This window comes from Neovison vison, chromosome 2 (assembly GCF_020171115.1).
Source record: "Neovison vison isolate M4711 chromosome 2, ASM_NN_V1, whole genome shotgun sequence".
Classification (NCBI taxonomy): domain Eukaryota; kingdom Metazoa; phylum Chordata; class Mammalia; order Carnivora; family Mustelidae; genus Neogale; species Neogale vison.
Genome location: NC_058092.1, coordinates 23,771,679 through 23,789,268, shown reverse-complemented (window position 1 = coordinate 23,789,268; position 17,590 = coordinate 23,771,679). Strand labels below are relative to the sequence as shown.

Sequence of the window (17,590 nt, the reverse complement as noted above, 5' to 3'; positions counted from 1 at the left end):
CGGCAACCGCCTGGGCCCTCCTCCGGCGGGCGGAAACTTAAGTGACGACTGTAAACTACCCACTATCAGGCGTCCCATTTGCCAGGTTAAAACATGGCCACCGCTACAGCAACCACCCAAGCTTCTCACTAAGTACCCGGGCCTGAGCAGCCCTGGGGCCTACGCTTGGGCCGAAAACGGAGGAACAGCCCCGCCAGTAAGCGAAGGAGATTTCCGGAAACCTTCACCCAAGCCTTGGCACCTCGGGTCTCTCCCTGAGGCCCGGACCACCGCCCTAAACGTCACTTCCGTCGACCCATGCGTCCAGGATTGACAGCAGTGCATATCCAATCATAAGCGGGCCCACACCCCAGGCCCAGGCGGGGCAGGCACAGGACTGGGAAGCCCCGCCCCTCGCCGACGTGTGACGTCGAGTCGCCATGGCCAGCTACCCCTACGGGCAGGTGAGTGTGTTGGGGGCGGCGGGCGATTTCAAGTAGGGACCTTGCCGAGTCCAGGCCTGGGCCCGGCTTTGCTTTCTCCTGGCATTCTCCAAGCCCTTCCCACCTTCAGCGAGGTCTCGGGCGGCAGAGAAAGCGAAAGGGCTGGTCGGTCGCGCCTGTCTCACGTCACGCAGACTACAGGTCTGGGAGGTCGCGTCGCGCCCCCTCTGACGTCGCGCCGGCGGGGATTTGGGGACCTTGAACCCCACGTAATCAGGCTGGGCTCCGCCGGGACCCCACACCTTCTCAGGACTCCCGCGGGGACTTCCGGCGGGCTCACCGAAGTCAACAGAACATTGAGAACACTGGTTTCGTCGGCATCTTTCGGGGCGTCTGATAAAAATACGCCCCTGACATACTGCATGCGAATCATCAGGAGAATCTGTGGTTTCCGCAGGTTCCTCGAGTGACCTTGTTTACTTAGTCTGACACCTCCGTTTCACTCATTAGAAAAGTGAAATCCAGAGAAGACACGAACTTAACCCGAAGTCTCCGGGCAGACAGCAGAACCCGGAAGCCGTCAGCAAATACCTCTTCCCACTCCCCAGCCCATTTTGATCCAGCCAAGAACACAGCAAGGTGATTCTGTGGCCTGAATCCTTTGTTGGATGACAGATCGGTAGAGTGGTTAAGTTCAGCTTGGAGTCAGAAGAAGGTTCACACCTTGGCTCCATCACTTCCATAGTTATGAGCCATTAAACAGGGTATTTTGCCGTTGTGAGCCTAAGCTTCAACCCCTCTTGAAAACTGGGCCCAATAATAGGGTCTACTTCAGAGTGCTGTCATGAATAGTAATGACGTCATGCTTGTAAAGCATTTGGTCCTTTTTTTTTTTTGAGAGACAGAGATCACAAGTAGGCAGAGACAGGCAGAGAGAGAGAGAGAGAGGAGGAAGCAGGCTCCCTGGTGAGCAGAGAGCCCGATGCGGGCTCAATCCCAGGACCCTGGGATCATGACCTGAGCTGAAGGCAGAGGCTTTAACCTACTGAGCCACCCAGGCACCCGCATTTGGTACTTCTAAAAGTGTGAGAGTATTTTAGTATTTGGATTTTTTTCTAGACTCCCTAGAAGGTCAGTGCCAGGAGGGACCTCAAAATAGTACCTTTATTTTAAGAAACTGAAGCCCAGGGAGGGCTCCTGATTTGCCCAAGATCGTACTAATTTAGGAGATCCGTGCAGGGAAAATTGGAAAGCAAAATTATATGGGATATTAGAAAGTGCTCAACAGAGTATAGTCACATGGCATAAGAATCGTGAGGGAGTGAAGCCCTTTGTGGCTTTTGGATTTGGACCTTTTTAATCTCAGTGAGAAAGACCCCATAAACATGCTAGCAGAGATTATTATCCCCAATTTATAGCTGGGGAAGGAGCCCAAAGAGGTTAAGCAGCTTGCCCAAGGTCACAGTATAGCAAGTGAGGGAGTGAGCCTAGGACTGGAACTTAGAACTCCTTTCATTGCATACTTAGCAGAGTAGACAAAAAGAGGCTAGCACGGGCTGAGGTTAGAAGGAAGTACAGCCTAACAGGGCTTCTGAAGCTCCATTGCATTTGTTGGGTCTTATGAAATGTTAATAGGCATTGCTAATAAAGGAGGATTCTGTGGTTAAGTAAGTTTGGAAAATACTTTGTGAAATACAGCTGGCTAAGTTCGTTCAACATGAGGCATCTCAGAATTCATAATTTGTTAACATGCTTTGTAAATCTGCTAGAGAGGGATAGAATATTTGGTATTTCTTAAACTTACTTAGCCACAGAACTGCTTCCCATCCCCACCACCTTTTTCTAAAATTTCTGGTCATTTTTTGGTAACACTAGTGTTCTTGAGGAACACAGTTTGGAAAAACATTGCCATGGTGCATTGGATGGTCTGTATCAGAATCACCTAGGAGCTTGTTTAAAAAGCACACTTTGGGGGGCACCGATGGCCTCGTCATTTGAGCGTCTGACTTGGTTTTGGCTCAGGTCATGATCTCAGGGTTGTGAGCCCGAGCCCTGTGTTGGGCTCTGCGCTCTGCCCAGAGTCTGCTTGGGATTCTCTCTGCTTCTCCCTCTGCGCCTGCCTGTCTCACTCTCTCCTTTTCTCTCTCTCACAAATAAATAAATAAATCTTTTAAAAAAAGCACACTTTTGGGTTCCACTTCAGACCTATTTTATACCCAGGAAGGGTCCAGGAATCTACATCATAATAAGCTTCTGGGGGTGTTTTGTATGCATCTTAGAGGCAATGACATAGAAATTAAGAGCTTGAACTTCCAGGTTGGATACTACTGGACAGTATCCTAATTCTAGCACTTAATAGTTGCATGCCCTTGGACAAACCATCTATGGGCTCCGAGCCTCAGTTTCCTCACCTTTAAAAAGGGAGGAGTAATACTTCATAGGGCTGACATGAAGACAAGCTGATAAAGCTTGCAGCGAGCTTGCTACATTATTGATACCAAGTGTGTGCCAGTGCCTAGTGGCAGCCCTGGCTGCTGTGATGGCTGTTAGGCCACATGGCCTGGGCTTCTGCTCAGAGTGAAATCCTGGAAAGGAGCACGGAGAGAAAGGTGTCTAGAATAGAAGAAGAAATGCTTTTATTCCCCCCCCTCGCCCCCCAAACACACAACATACCCTGACCACTTGTGTAGCTCCTGGTCCAGGGTATTCCCAGGAAATGCCGGGTTGTTTCAAAGCATCCAAAGGCTTAGTGCTGCCTCCTTTCTACCCAGAACATAGTCCTGCAGGATTGCAACCTACTGTTAGGAGTCAAAACTCGAATTTTCCACTGCCTCCAGCCCTGGAGTCCTTGAGCATGGACTGAGGGTTGGAGCAGTGGAACTCAAGTAACCTTTGGTCCTGGGTGGGAGAGCCAGCTCGATGGGTTTCGGTGATTAAGAGCTTGGTCTCTGAAACTGAGAGATTTGGCTGCACGTCCCTGCTCTGCCACTTCCTTGCAGAAATTTCTTGCCAAATGCCAAGCCTCAGTTTTCCCTTCTTTAAAGTGGGGTCATAAGAGTATAAGAGTTATGTAAAGATTAAAGGAGATAACCCATGTAAGGTGCTTGACAGTAGATACTCCAAGGAAAGAATGATACAGATAGACAAATCGTGGAATCATTGTGATAAATGCTAGATGGGAGTAAGTGTAAGGCACTAGGACAGCACAGGGGGGACGCCTGACTAAGTCTGGCCGGGAGGAAGCCTTCTTAAAGGAGGTGACATAAGCCAAAAGCTGAATCACCAGTAGGCATTAGCTGAGTGAAGAAAGTAGAGGGGAGAGCACGCACAAAGGTCAGCAGATGGGAGCCCAGTATTTTAGAGGGATTTCAGGAGATCAATACAGAGTGAAGAAGGGGAAAGGGCTAAGAAATGACACCAGAACAGTAAGCAAGGGCCAGACCCTCAAGGACTTTGTATGGCTTTCGGGGGAGTGTGGACTTCATCCTGACTAATGAGGGAGCCGTAGAAGATGCTTGTCTCATTTGTGCTTTGGAGCTGGTACCGTGGGGGCACTGTGAGAATGGACTGAAGCAGGAGACCCTGGAGACAGGGAGACCCATCTTAAAGCTGATGAAGTACCCTTGATTAGAGAGTATGGGGACCTGGTGAAAAAGGATTTGAAAAGCATTTAGGAGGTAGGATTGAGAGAACTTGGAGAGAGAAATTGGGGTGATGGAGGGGAAGAAAGAGGAGGTGCCCGGGAGGGCACTAGGGCTTCAGATTTGGGGAACTGGGTGGGAGGTACCACTCACTGAGATGGGGACACAGAGGTAGGAATAGATTTGGAGAGAAGGTCCAGGAGGTTGTTGGATATGTGGGGCTGCAGCTCAGGAGAGATGAGGCTGGACAGAAGGATTTCGGAATGTCAGCATCCAGGCAGTAATTGAAGTCTTGGGGCAGTTCTTGGCCCACTGTCTATTGGCTGCAGGTTTCTGGCCTTTAAATATTTTAGGAGGCTCTGCTGGTGAATGTCCAAACCACGCCTGGCTTCTTGATAGTTTAACCCCTTAAATGCATGTTAGCCTCCTCCACCTGAAACTTGAGGGGCAGCTCCAGAGACAGGCCTCTTTTTGCAAGATGGCCTATTCCCTTCCCCATCAGGACTCCGCACAGGGCGACCTTTGATACCTCTGAACCTCACGAAGGTCTTGGGGGCAGAAGGAAGACCCCTCGTGCCCAAAGAAAATAGAGAACTTCCTGAGTGGGTTATTGAGGAGGAGGTGAGTCCCCCACCCCTTGCAGGCATGCAAGCAGATTCAAGAAGGTGCTGCAGAGATTCCATCCTCTCCTGAGTGGCTGGACTGGAGGCTCTCGGATCTCTCACAGTCCTGTGGCTCTCAGATCGGGTCTAGGTGCTGCGGAAAGAAAAGAGTACGATTCCTACGCTTCTCCCTGATTCCCGGGCTCGGAACCTCTGAAAGATCGACTAATCCAGCCCTTCCCCCTTCAGCCCTGTCCACTGTAGAAATCCATCATGTCTGACAGTTACATTGAGGACAGTCCTTGTTCGGTCATGGTTGAGTGAACACAGGGGAGGGTAGTAGAGTAGAGGCCCTGTTTTGAATCTCAGCTCACCCGTTCTAGCTGCGTCATTCATCACAGGCATCCTGGGAAACTGTGCCTTAACTTTCTCATCTGTGACATGGGGGTAATAGCACTTCCCTAACAAGACAGCATCAGTGGGAGCTGCTGAACCGGAAGCACCTGGCAGAGCTTCCAGAAAATGTTAATTGCCCCTCTCTGACCCCAGTAGAGCAAATGTAGTTTATGTGCGATCAGTAGAGACCCAGGAAGGAGCGCCTGGCGGGCTCTGTTGGCAGCATGTGCCAAGCCTGCAACTCCTGATCACAGGATTGAGTTTGAGACCCACATTGGGTGTGGAGATTGCTTAAAAATAAAATCTTGGGGGCCGAAAGAGTCCCACGGATAGTTTTCTGTGATGTTTCAGAAATCGTGATTGCTGAACTCTCCCTCTCTCTTTCTCTCTTTTTTTCTTTCACAATCTTGTGTTGATCAACATGAAATGCTCTTGGAAAAAGTCTCAAAAGGGTTGGCAGCGTGGAATAGCATAAAAGAACAGGGAGTCAGGGACTCTGGTTTTCATGTTTGGTTCAGACCTTCACTGACAACTCCATGACCCTGGGAACCATCATCCCCAGACTTTCTCCCCGGCCTGGGTTCTGCCTCAGTCAGTGGCTCCGCTTCATCTGTACACGCTGGATAACCTGAGTCATTCTGAGCACTTCCCTTTACTTCCCCCGCCATCTCCTCCCTAATCGAATTAGTCGTCAAGTCATGTCTAGCCTATCTCTGAAATAGCTTCAGAATCCATCCTGTTCTCTCCATGTCTAAGTCCGCTGTCTGGTTCAAGCCCTGCCTGCCTAACACCTGGGCTGCTGCCTCCCCCGCGAGCTCATCCCCCACCCCACTGCGGGTTAATTCTCTAAACAAGGCTCTGATCACGTTCCTCCTCTGCTGGAAACCTTTCTATGGCGCTCTGTTTCCTCAGGCATAAAGCCCAAACTCTTCAGAGCGGGATTCATCTGCTCAAATATTTATGGAGGCTTGCAGGTGCCAGGCACTGTGCTGGACCCTGGGTACCCTGATGAATGAGGCCCAGTGTCTGGCCTTGGGGCGCCCACTGTAGCATGGAGGAGACACAGATAGACAGAAAGTTCGTTAAGACACCAGTAACTCACCCGCTCACTGAAACGCAGCAGGAGGGGAGCCTGGCCAAGGAGAGTGTAAAGAGCCTGCCTCTCTGAGTTCACCTTGCGTCCTTGCCCCCGCCCCTGCTTTCCAGCCATACCCCTACCCCTCTGTGCTCACTCACAGGCCTGTGCCTGTCTTCTCCCTCCTGTCTGGAATGTCCTTTCCTGCTTTGGGGAATGCCTAGGCATCCTGCAAGGCCAGCTCCAGTATCACTCCTGCCTCCTCCAGGAAGCTTTCCTTGACTCACTTCACGCATTGCTTCATTGGATTCCTCAGCCATCATTCAGCAAATGGAACAAATTCCTCTGTCTGCCTCTCCTTGATAGCATTGAAGTGGACTTTTCTGATGGCACCGATCAAACTGTACTTGAATCACCAGTGGGACCCTCGGGGTCCTATTTAGTTTGACGTCCCAGGCCTAGTACGGTATACTCTGTAAGTGTTCGCTGGATGAAGTCGTTGTGCTTGCGTACCTCAGTTTCTTCATCTGAAAAGCAGCCTACTAATAGCTTCCTGTTTTCTATTTGAGGACTGTCGGCAGGTTCTGCAGTAGCATCTGCGTGTTTGTCAAAGTACTCGCTAAAGAGGGCTCTTGACCCAGGGCAGAGAGCAGAGGGTTTAGTTGCCAGATTGTGCCAGACCCAGCAGGCCCCTGGCATGTGATACTGGGAGGGTCAGAGGACCTGCCTGGCAGCACCTGCTTTATTGGGGTGGCGGGGGACTTCCCAGGCGGAAGGCCTGGGCCTCAGATGCCCTGGGCCAGGGGAGTGCGGGCCCCGGTGTGGTGGGAGGTGGTCCGGCTCCATCTCTGCCTCCAGTTCCATGGGATTTGAGCAGGTCCCTTTCCCTCTTCTTAGTTTTGCCATTGGGAAACCGAAGGGGTTAGACCCCCACCTTCCACGCACCCCTCCCATCACACTGCTCCAGCGCCCTCAGAATCTTTTTCGTTCTTTTCATCCCAGCTCAAACGCTGCTTTCTTCTGGAAACACTCTTGACTTCACCCTCTCTCCTTTCTGGCTCACGGCTTGTGCATGCACTTGAAACACCTGGTTCCTTGTGCTGTTTTGTTAGATGTTATGAAGAGCGTTTCCGCGCCTCTGCGGAAACTGGGAGCCCCTTCCCACCAGCTCTCACCTTTATACACCCCCTCCCCAGGAATTTACCTAGCCTAGGGCTTTGCGGGTGATGAGTAACAGTAGCCAAGATTTCTAGATCATTTGCTCTATGCCAGGCACTGTTGTAAGGACTTGTTTTCTTATATCAGTGGTTTTCAGACTCTCTTTTTGAGTCACTATGAGGCATCTGCAGAGCTCCCTGAGGATCTAACAGAGGAGGGGGCCTGCCTGGCCGGGGCTCTGATACCCCCACCGTGCTTCAGCCAAAGCCACTTTCTTTCATCAGTTTTTAAATTTTTGTTTTATCAAAAGAGTCTTGAGTTAAAAGTTAGACTGACAAAATTCTGCTGCATTTATGTCTTGTAATCAGCAGAGCGGCCAGTAAGGGAGAGAGGATTGTGTTTTACCTGTGAAGGAGCAGGCTTCGAGAGAGGAAGCCTGGGACCCGCAGCCAGAGCTCCGCTGGCAAGTGGAGTTCTGAGTCGGGATCGGTGTGTGACTTCGCTGTAGGGAAAGAAGTCTTGCCGCCAGCTCTGCGGTTTCCAAAGCCTCAGAGCTCCCAGCGTGCTGAGTGGGGAAGGTGGAAGAGCCTGCTTCCTGCCCCCCCCCCCCGAAGCCCCCTACCTTGAGCCAGCAGACCTCCTTTAGATGAAGTGTGAATTTGGCCTCAGCCTCAAGGGAGAGTGTCCCGGAAGCTAGCAAACATGATAAAAAGAGCAAGTCGAGGCTCTCCGCGGCTAGGCCACTAGTGTGCCTTCTAGGTTTATCTCCAGTGTATCTAGATGATAACCCCCCTCAGAGCTGGCCCCAGCTGCTCCCCGGGCCCCTGCGCCCAGCCTGTCCACAGCTGTGTTGGGGCTGCGCTCTGCCATGTAGCTGGTTACAGCTGAACACTGAGTTTGGGGATCCCTGGCTTGTGGTGCGGGGACATGGATGAAAGGGAATACCCCCTCGTCTGCGCTAAGGGACAGATGGCCTGGGTCGCGGCCCCAGCCCCTCCACGCAGTCTGGGTGCAGTTTTTCTGGACTGGGGTTTCCTCCTGTGTCAGAAACTTCTCACACATGGTCTCTTTTCCTTCACACACCAGCCTGGGAGGTAGGCACTGTGGATTCCCGTTTAGAACAAAGGATGTTGAGGCTTAGGGAGGGGAAGTCAGTCCGGTGAGTAAATGGCAGAACCCGAATTCAGACTGGTTTTCTTTGACTCTTAACTGATTCTGCTCCCTCCAGTGCCTGAGGAGCAGGGTCTCCCCGGCCTGTCCCAGAGTCACCAGGGAGAAGGGGACATGCTCTCGTATCTCGAGCTATTCTCAGCTGAGGAAGACATGACATGTTGCTTGGGGTTGAAGAGCAGTGGGTGGGGACTGCGTTTACGCTGTCAGTCCTCGGAGCCTTGGGGGTGGCACAGGGGGAGGGGGTGGGATTTGGATTCCTTTGCCTCCTCATTTGTTCAGTACTTACTGAGCCTGCAGTCAACACTGGGGGCGGGGGAGAACGTGGCCAACCAGACACGATCCCAAGCCATCACGGAGCCCCTTGGTGTGATGGTAGGGAGCCAGGAGAGCGGGATTCTAGCCCTGACTCCACATGTCATTGGTGGTGTGATCTTGGGTAGGTTTTCTCTTCTCTAGAAGCCTCAGGTTGTCCATCTGAGCAAATAGGGCACAATTCCAGCCCTGCCTCTGGGAAAGACTGGCAGTGGCCAGGTTTCGTGACAGTACAGGGTCATGCTGTGGCTGGTTTCCGGCCATACCGTTCTGACTGATGGTTTGCTCTTGCAGGGCTGCCCAGGAGCTGGAGGACAAGCGCCCGGAGCCCCTCCAGGCAGCTACTACCCTGGACCTCCGCATGGTGGAGGGCAATATGGCAGTGGGGTACCCACCGGTGGCGGTTATGGAGGAGGTCCTGCCCCCGGAGGGCCTTATGGACCGCCAGCTGGTGGAGGACCCTACGGACACCCCAACCCTGGGGGACCCCCCTCTGGAACTCCAGGAGGACTGTATGGTGGAGCGGCCCCAGGGGGCCCCTATGGTCAGCCGCCTCCGAATTCCTACGGGGGCCAGCATCCTGGGCCTTATGGACAGGGACCTCCTCCAGGTAAGTAGGGATCTTGGACTCCAGGTCCAAGATCTCAGACCTTGTTCTGAGTTCTCCAGAGCCCATCCTTGCCCTTCCTGTGGGTGTGCCGGCAGCTTGGTCTCCGGCGCCCTAGCATCTTGCCTGCAGCTCCCGTTTGCATCAGCAGAACATGAAGTCCGTGAGTTAGCTTTGCTCGGGGACAGCAACTCCAGAGTCACTTGGGCTTATGACAACAAACATTTATTTCCATTGCTTGCTCGCACTTCCTTACTCTTGCTTACGTGTCCGCAGCTGTGGATCTGGCTGCTGAAATTCCGTGCCACGTGTCTTTTCCTTCCAGATCCGGGCAGAGGGAGCAGCCCTTAGTTGAGATAGGCTGTTCCCGTGGCAAGACAGGTCGGGAGGGCTAGCAGGAATGCCCAGTGCCTCTGAAACACTTCTGCATCGAAGTACTTTACATCTCTTCCACTTCTGTTCGTTCTGATGGCCAAACCCCATCCCCTGGTCAAGCCTGACGTCAGTCAGATGGGAGGGGACAGTGCTGTCCTGCAGGGGCTCTGCAGGCCACTGGGCAGTGGAGAGGATGCGTTGTGCCCTCACAGGGGATCAACAAACAACCGGCAGCAGTGGACCGTGGGGAAAACCCATGTCTGTGTGAGAAGACCGGCCACTATATATAGAAAAGGAAGGTGGTGGAGTTGTTGAAAGCTTAGGCTTTTGAGATCAAGCCACGTGCTGACCTGACTGAATGACTTCACCTCTTTTTTTTTTTTTTGAACGATAATTTTTTTTTTAAAGATTTTTACTTATTTATTTGACAGAAAGAGATCATAAGTAGGCAGAGAGGCAGGAAGAGAGAGAGGGGTAAGCAGGCTCCCTGCCGAGCAGAGATTCCAGATGTGGGACTCTATCCCAGGACCCTGAGATCATGACCTGAGCCGAAGGCAGAGGCTTAACCCACTGAGCTACCCAGGCACCCGATAGTTTTTGTTTTTTTTTTTTTTAATTTTTATTTATTTATTTGACAGAGAGACAGCGAGAGAGGGAACACAAGCAGGGGAAGTGGGAGAGGGAGAAGCAGGCTTCCTGCTGGGCAGAGAGCCCGACATGGGACTTGATCCCTGGACTCTGGGATTGGCAGACGCCCAATGACTGAGCCACCCAGGCACCCATGACTCATCTCTTTATGCCTCAAATGTGCACATCTGTAAAATGGGGGAGTGCCACTACCTGACAAGTTTATTAATAAGGGTTTGATGAGAAGGTGCAGGTAAATGCTGGGTACAGTGGGAAGGGCTTAATACTCAGTATTCTGTGAGCTAACTTATTCTGGGACGTTCTCAGCAAAGACGCATTATGCCGCACGTAATGTGACAGCACTTGTGGTGAGGGTGTCACGCCTGAGAGATACTGAGGCAGGAGAATGATGGGATGCAGGGAGGGTAAAGAGCAGAGGTGCTGGAAGTGAGGTATTGTACAAGGTGGAGGTTGGGGGCTTGGAGAGTCAGTGGGGCAGGGAATCCTGGTGGGGCCTTCAGGTGCCCTGAACATGACTGTGTGACCTCAGGCAGGGGGTCGGGGAAGGTGAGCACCTAGACTCCTCTTTCTGCCCAGACTCTTTCATCGGCCCCTTCGCAGAATGCTTATTCCCAGGAGACGAAGCCAGCAGCATGCAGCCGGGAAGCATCTGGTGCATCTGCAAGGCCTCCTGGGAGTGGCCCCTCGGGGAAGCTGCCACACTTTCCCGCACCTTCCCAGGCAGGTGGCCTTGAGGGAGAGCTCACATACTGGGGGTTCCAAACAGAGCCAGTAGCATTTATCTTGTCAGAGCCCTGAGCTTCTGGCTGTTTGCTTTCAGCTCAGCAGCTTCATGGGGGAGTTCCTCCACCTTCTAAAATTTTATCTGTGAGCCCACGTGAGGTCACTGCAGGTCAAGGAGCCCCGCTTTGTGAGGCTCATTCCTTTAGGGCCCGAGGCCTGAGATCATCTCCGGGGCTGCAGAGAGTGGAGAGATGTGCCTCCAACTCTGAGCTGCTCCCCGTCTGCAGCTTCCACTCACGTGGCCGCCGTTGCCTCCTCTCCGGTGCGGCTTGCGTCTCCCTGGAGCTCTCCTGCACGGGAGTCACGGGGAGGCCCTGCCTCAGCCCCACCGGATGAATCCAGGAGCTAGAGTGCCCGCGCCACTGCTCTGCAAGACAGATTTGCCCATCGAAGGTGCCCCACGCCTCTCAGGGACGTTCCCCCAGGTGCTCAAGACCCACCAGGCCTCTCCAGCCTCCACACCTGCTGGGGACTGTCCCCGCTGTCCACCTGAGTCCCGCCGGAGTTCCTCTGAACACTTTCCGCCCCTGCCGCCTGCTTTCCTTCTCCCCATCACAGCTCTCTTCCCCTCGGTTCAGTCAGCCCCTCCTTTAGGAAGATGTGCCCGCACATGTTGGCAGACCCTTTGCCGCAGCTTTATTTTGCTTTTCCTTCAGTTACTCATCACAGGGCCCTGGGACATCGGTCTGTTTTCGGAATGGGGTGATCAGTACTCCGTAAACTCACCATTTGTCTGAAGTCCCACAAGCTGATGAGGCTCAAAGCTCTTGGCCTCCAGAGCCTGGGCTCTTCTTTGCAGACCGCCCGGACCACATGTCCCAGAGACATTCTCACCTGGGGCCACAGTCCTTGCTCTCTGTGGCTCAGCTGCTGTTTCAGGAAGGTGCTGTGGGACCTGCCCAGGTTTCCTATCCACGGAGGTCACCTAGGCCTTCAGTCAAGCAAACCTTTTTCTCTGGGCCTCGGCGATGGTTTCTGCGTGCCACTCTGGCCTGTGGCTGCCCCTGATGCTGCCTTGTGGGAAGGATCACTTTTGGTGGCCAGTTCACTCAGTCTGCTTTCCAACACGAGGGCCTGGGTGCCTCCCCACTGTTATCTCCCACCCCTTCACCCTGCATGGCTTTCCATACGAATGATCCTTTCCTCTACCTGCTTACAGACACGCAAAGCTGTTTGAACCTCAGCAGCACCAGTAATCAGCAGTTAGATAGAACTTAGATTGTAACAGATGCTGACTTCACAGTAACCTTGTGAAGTAGATGCTCCTGTCCTCACTTTATAGATAAGAAAACTGAAACAGAGGGTTCCTGGGTGGCTTAGTGGGTTAAGCCTCTGCCTTTGGCTCAGGTCATGATCTTAGGGTCCTGGGATCGAGTCCCACATCGGGCTCTCTGCTTGGCAGGGAGCCTGCTTCCTCCTCTCTCTCTGCCTGCCTCTCTGCCTACTTGTGATCTCTCTCTGTCAAATAAATAAATAAAATCTTAAAAAGCAACAACAACAACAACAAAAAACCCCTGAAACAATTTAAATAAGCTACGGCCACAAATGGGGGAGCTGCGACTTAAACCACGAGGCCAGCTCTGGCATGAATGCAGAACCTTCCCTGTCTAGGTCTGGCTCCATGCTAGCCCTTGGGCACTGAGAGATGAGTTTTAGGCTGGGAGCTTGCCTACAGCTTACTCCAGCTCCAACCTGGAAGAGGGTAGAAGAAAACATGCACACAGGTGATCAGTGCCATAAGAGAGAAGGAGTACAAAGGAGAGGGGAAGGAAGCCTGTCCAGAGATGGACAGGGAAGACCCTATGGAAGGAATGGCGTTTTATTTGGGTCTTGCTGGGGGACAGGAAATGATGCAGAGAGATGAGGGAGAAGGGGTCTATGGCAGGGAACAGTGAGTACAGCCTCTGGTGGGAATAAGCAGGGATGGCTAAGAGCGAGTCTGATGCTTCATCTGGGCTAGAACAGAGCCGTGAGGGGGACAGGGTGGGAGAGGTAGGCAGGAGTGGACCACACTGGAATGCCGGATTAAGGCTGCTAGACTGTTTTGTAGGCAATGGAGCCTTGACAGAGTTTTGAGTTGAGGCCAGGGGAAACAGGTTAGAACCGAGTTGGATTTTAGAGATTCCTTGATAGCAAGTGAAGAGTGGCGGAGAGTAGCTATAAGGATGATTTGGTTAGGCCTTTTGGTCTGTTACAGCAATCCACGTGGGAGGTGTTTAAACCAGGGCCAGTGCATAGGAACGGAGAGGGGATACGGAACTAGGCAACTCTCTGGGTGCGTGGGGGCGAGGAGGTTCAGAGATGTCTCCAGGGAGGTTTGGGGATGGGGATCATGCGTGGGAGCTGATGGGGAATGAGAAGAGGCAGAGTTCCGTGGCCGTAATACACTCTGGTGACTCCTGATGGAATGTGTCCACTGTCGCCGTGTCAGGGAAATCAGACATGAATCAGACCTGGTTCTCACACCAGAGAGCCGCCTGCTATTGTGACTCTCAAAATACCTGTTTCTTGGCTCTGCATGTCAGCTGCTCAGCAAACACTTTTGGATTCCCAGTCTGTGGAGAAGAGAGAATCCTTCTTTTCAGAGCATTCTTAGTCAGCTGGAAAGTCCCTGTTTCCTAGAAACTTAAGATCAAAGAGAGGAATGACTGGAACACTGTAGGAAAAGCCCAGCAGATTCACGGAGCAGAAGCCTGCTACAGATACTCCTTGAGTCTATGCTCAGAGACTCTACTCTTGAGTCTTCCATCAGGGTAAGGCTGTTGGCTTGATGGAAGATGGGGTAGGTGGCCTTGTGAGGCTTTGTGGGTAAGGAACGCCTGCCCCCAGGGAGGCACCAAGGCTGGCCCTTCCCAGCACGTCCTTGGACTGGCTCTGAGACCCGCTTCTGACTTCTCTGGTTTGCACCCCTGCTCACAGGTGGCGTTCCTCCGAATGTGGATCCTGAGGCTTACTCCTGGTTCCAGTCAGTGGACTCCGATCACAGTGGCTATATCTCCATCAAGGAGCTGAAGCAGGCTCTGGTCAACTCTAACTGGTCCTCTTTCAATGACGAGACATGCCTCATGATGATCAGTGAGTCCTAGCCCTTCCCTGGGGGCTGTGGGCTCGAGTGGGGCAGAGCCACCTGACTCCTGATGGCAGGTGGGCAGCCATTCGGGGGAGAAATCTTTTAGCCAGGAAGGACTTCAGGCAGGAAGTTGGGTTCAAGGTGAGATCCACTAGACTGAGAGCTCTTTCCCTTAGATTTGCCCTCAAGTTCTAGACTTTTTGAGCCCCAGGTTTAGTTTTCCATTCTGCAGAATGGGACTCCCTGCAGATGGTACCAAGGGGGTCGGCGGCCGGCTGGGCAGGGAAAATGCGGTTCTGGAAGGGCTAGGGCTGAGGGTGGTCAGGGGCGGGGGCTGGTCCACATTTGGTGAGAGTATGTCTGAGGTACAGGCCTCTGGGCCTCAGGCCTGTGGTTCTGTGGAGTCTCTTGCTCTTGCCTGGGTGCTACCCGAGGACTCTGGGCCTTCCGTCCTGAAGCTTTTCTTCCCTCCGTTCCCTCCCCACCCAAGATATGTTTGACAAAACGAAGTCAGGCCGCATAGACGTCTATGGTTTCTCAGCCCTGTGGAAGTTCATCCAGCAGTGGAAGAACCTCTTCCAGCAGTACGACCGGGACCACTCCGGCTCCATTAGCTACACGGAGCTGCAGCAAGGTGAGGGCCGTGGGAGCGGCTCGGTGCAGAGGCAGAGCCCCGAGTTTCCGCTCAGTCCGTGTGCGGGGGGAGCCGGTGTTCTCTAGCCTCTGACTGCCCGGTGCCCGTCGTCACGGTAAAATGCTGCTCTCGGCACAGGTGCGCTCCCCGTCCCGTCTGTGGTCTGGCTGTGACACCGAGCCAAGATCCAGGGCAAGGGAGCACCCAGTTCCAGGATGAGGGCTGGACTCCCCTCGGGACGGCACTCCTGGCTAATGCTGGGAACTCGGCAGCCCAGGGCACCTGGAGACCAGGACCGGTGGCTGGTGTGGCTCCTTCCTTTTTGGTAGCTAACATGTTAAATGGAAATAGCCATGTACAGGGGCTCCGAAAGGTGTTTCTGTGGCCATCTCTGCTCGAAAGCAGTTTCCTTCCCAACTCTGGGACCCAGACCACGCTAAAAGTGACAGTCAGCTCAAATGACCTGAGGCCATAGCTCCAGGTCCGGTTCTGAGTCTGACTTTAGAAGGTGGGTGGTCAGTGTGCTGATAAGAATCTGACAGGGACCTTTGCCACCTGGGAGGGAGAAAGGGCTCCCCAGAGAACCGGGCCCTTGGCCCCTGGCACGGATTTCAGTAAGATGGAGGAGCTCTATGGGTGGGGGTGGGCTCACCGGCTCTGCACCCTGGTTGAAGGGCAAGGACATGACCTGCACTGATCCCGTCTCTTTTGCCTGGTCCTGTCATAGATGTTGGTAAGGGTGATACTGTCACAACAAGATACGTGTTAATTGACTGCTTGCTGTGGGCCAGGCACTGTAATAAGCAGGGTTAACGTCACTCACGCTCCCTGGGTGACAGCTAGTGTCTGTTATTCCCCACCCTTACGTGAGGGCGCTCTTCTTTTTGCCCTTTTGCAGATGAGAAAACCGAGGCTGAGTTTAGGCAACTTTCCTAAGGGCCACATAGCAAAAGGGGAGCTTTTAGCCTGGGCTAGTAGATATGTGGAGAGGAAGAAAGGAAGCCTCCCAGGTTGGGGACAGGGTAGCACGTAGGCCATGACCTTGGAACCACCCAGCAGCCCTGCCTGGGGAGATGGTGATTTTATTATTTTTAACAAATTCCACTGAGGGCTTACTATGTGTCAGGCACTGTGCCAAGTGCTTTGCAGGATCCCCGCTCTCAGTCCTTACTAGGACCTACAAGGTGATATTAGCCCCGCTTTAGAGAGGATAAGACAGGATTAGCAAGGTTAAGTAATTTGCCCAGGGGCTGTCTTAACTCCAGAGAAGGCCTTTGTCATGTCTCCCTCTGTGCCACACTGCTTCTGATGTCCACCCTGGGCAGTGGGGTCCTGGCGGCTCAGGGTTCCTTCTGTAACGCAGACGAGTCCCAGAGGAGCATGGCTAGCTCCATGTCATTCTGGGACCCTCTGGGCCCGATTGAACAGAGAGTAATGGAGATATGGAGAAAGGGACTGGGGCTTTCCAGCCAAGGAGAGCATCCAGAGAGAGCCCCTTTTGGGCTCCCGCTATCTCAGACAGGCCGTAGGGACGTCTTTCCTCTCTCCATTTTGGTTTTCATCTCCTCAAAGTCCCTTGCACTGCTGGGCTCCCCAGCGCTAGTTGACAGCCGTGCTTACGGTGGGGTTTTGGGTCTGCTCCCTGTGCCCCTCCTCTGCAGCTCTGTCCCAGATGGGCTACAACCTGAGCCCCCAGTTCACCCAGCTCCTGGTCACCCGCTACTGCCCGCGCTCCGCCAGCCCCGCCATGCAGCTAGACCGCTTCATCCAGGTGTGCACCCAGCTGCAGGTGCTGACCGAGGCCTTCCGGGAGAAGGACACAGCCGTGCAGGGCAACATTCGGCTCAGCTTTGAGGACTTCGTCACCATGACAGCTTCTCGGATGCTCTAAGCTGGCCCATCTGGGGAGAGCAGAGTGGACCAGGGACCTTTCCTGGCTCCTGAGAGTGGGAGAGGCGTGTGGGCCTCTCCTCTTTTCCTGCCCCTCCCAGAAAAAGATTCTCCCTTTCCTGATGCAGCACTGTTTCCGGAGAGGGCCGGGAGTCCCGTGTCCCTGTCACCAAATCGTGGGGACCTGGGCGGAGGCCATACAGGTAGTGGCCTGACCTAAGAGAGGACTGAAGTTGAATGTCCTGAGCATTTAATGTCCTGAGCCCTAAGCATTTAAATGGCCCAGCCTTGTGCCAGGAGCAGGAGATGTTAGTGGAGTGAGTAGTGCCCAGTCAGCTGAGCTCCAGCCTCTGGCTGTCCTTCTGCGCCCTGACACCAGTGGTAAGTGTTCATTAGCCTCTTGCCATTAGCACCTGAGCCCCCTCACCTACACCGTCTTGTCCAGTGAACCCAGTTTCTCCAAAGTGGAAGTTAACCAAGCAAGAGGGAGGTTTGTCCACGGCACCAAGTGGCTTGGGTTCCACCAGCCCCACGTCCCAAATCCGCGCGTGTTGACTTCTAGCTGCCTGGGTGCCGTCCCTGCTCAGGGAGCTCAGTCTGCTCTCTGGGCATCCTCGGCCAGGCTCCCCCTCTGCAGCTTGGACTCTCCCTTGCCTGCCATTGTCTGCTTGGCTTCAGTCCCAGTTGCCTCCTCCCAACGCCAATGCTCTTTTTTAATTTGTGGTTTTGTTGTTTTTTTTTTCTTCTTTCGGGGCCAAAAGTCCAGTGAAACTGTAAGCTTCAATAAAAGGACAAAACTCTGTA

General features: G+C 53.3%; 1 protein-coding gene across 1 annotated transcript; it reads left to right on the top strand.

Annotated features, from left to right (window-relative positions):
• The first annotated feature begins 237 nt into the window (after positions 1 to 237).
• On the top strand, positions 238 to 17,590 carry PEF1 (penta-EF-hand domain containing 1). The gene is made up of 5 exons (XM_044237650.1): positions 238 to 443; positions 9,074 to 9,389; positions 14,112 to 14,267; positions 14,753 to 14,896; positions 16,558 to 17,590. The coding sequence occupies exons 1-5, from the start codon at positions 420 to 422 to the stop codon at positions 16,785 to 16,787; spliced, it is 870 nt and encodes a 289-aa protein (XP_044093585.1). The 5' UTR covers positions 238 to 419; the 3' UTR covers positions 16,788 to 17,590.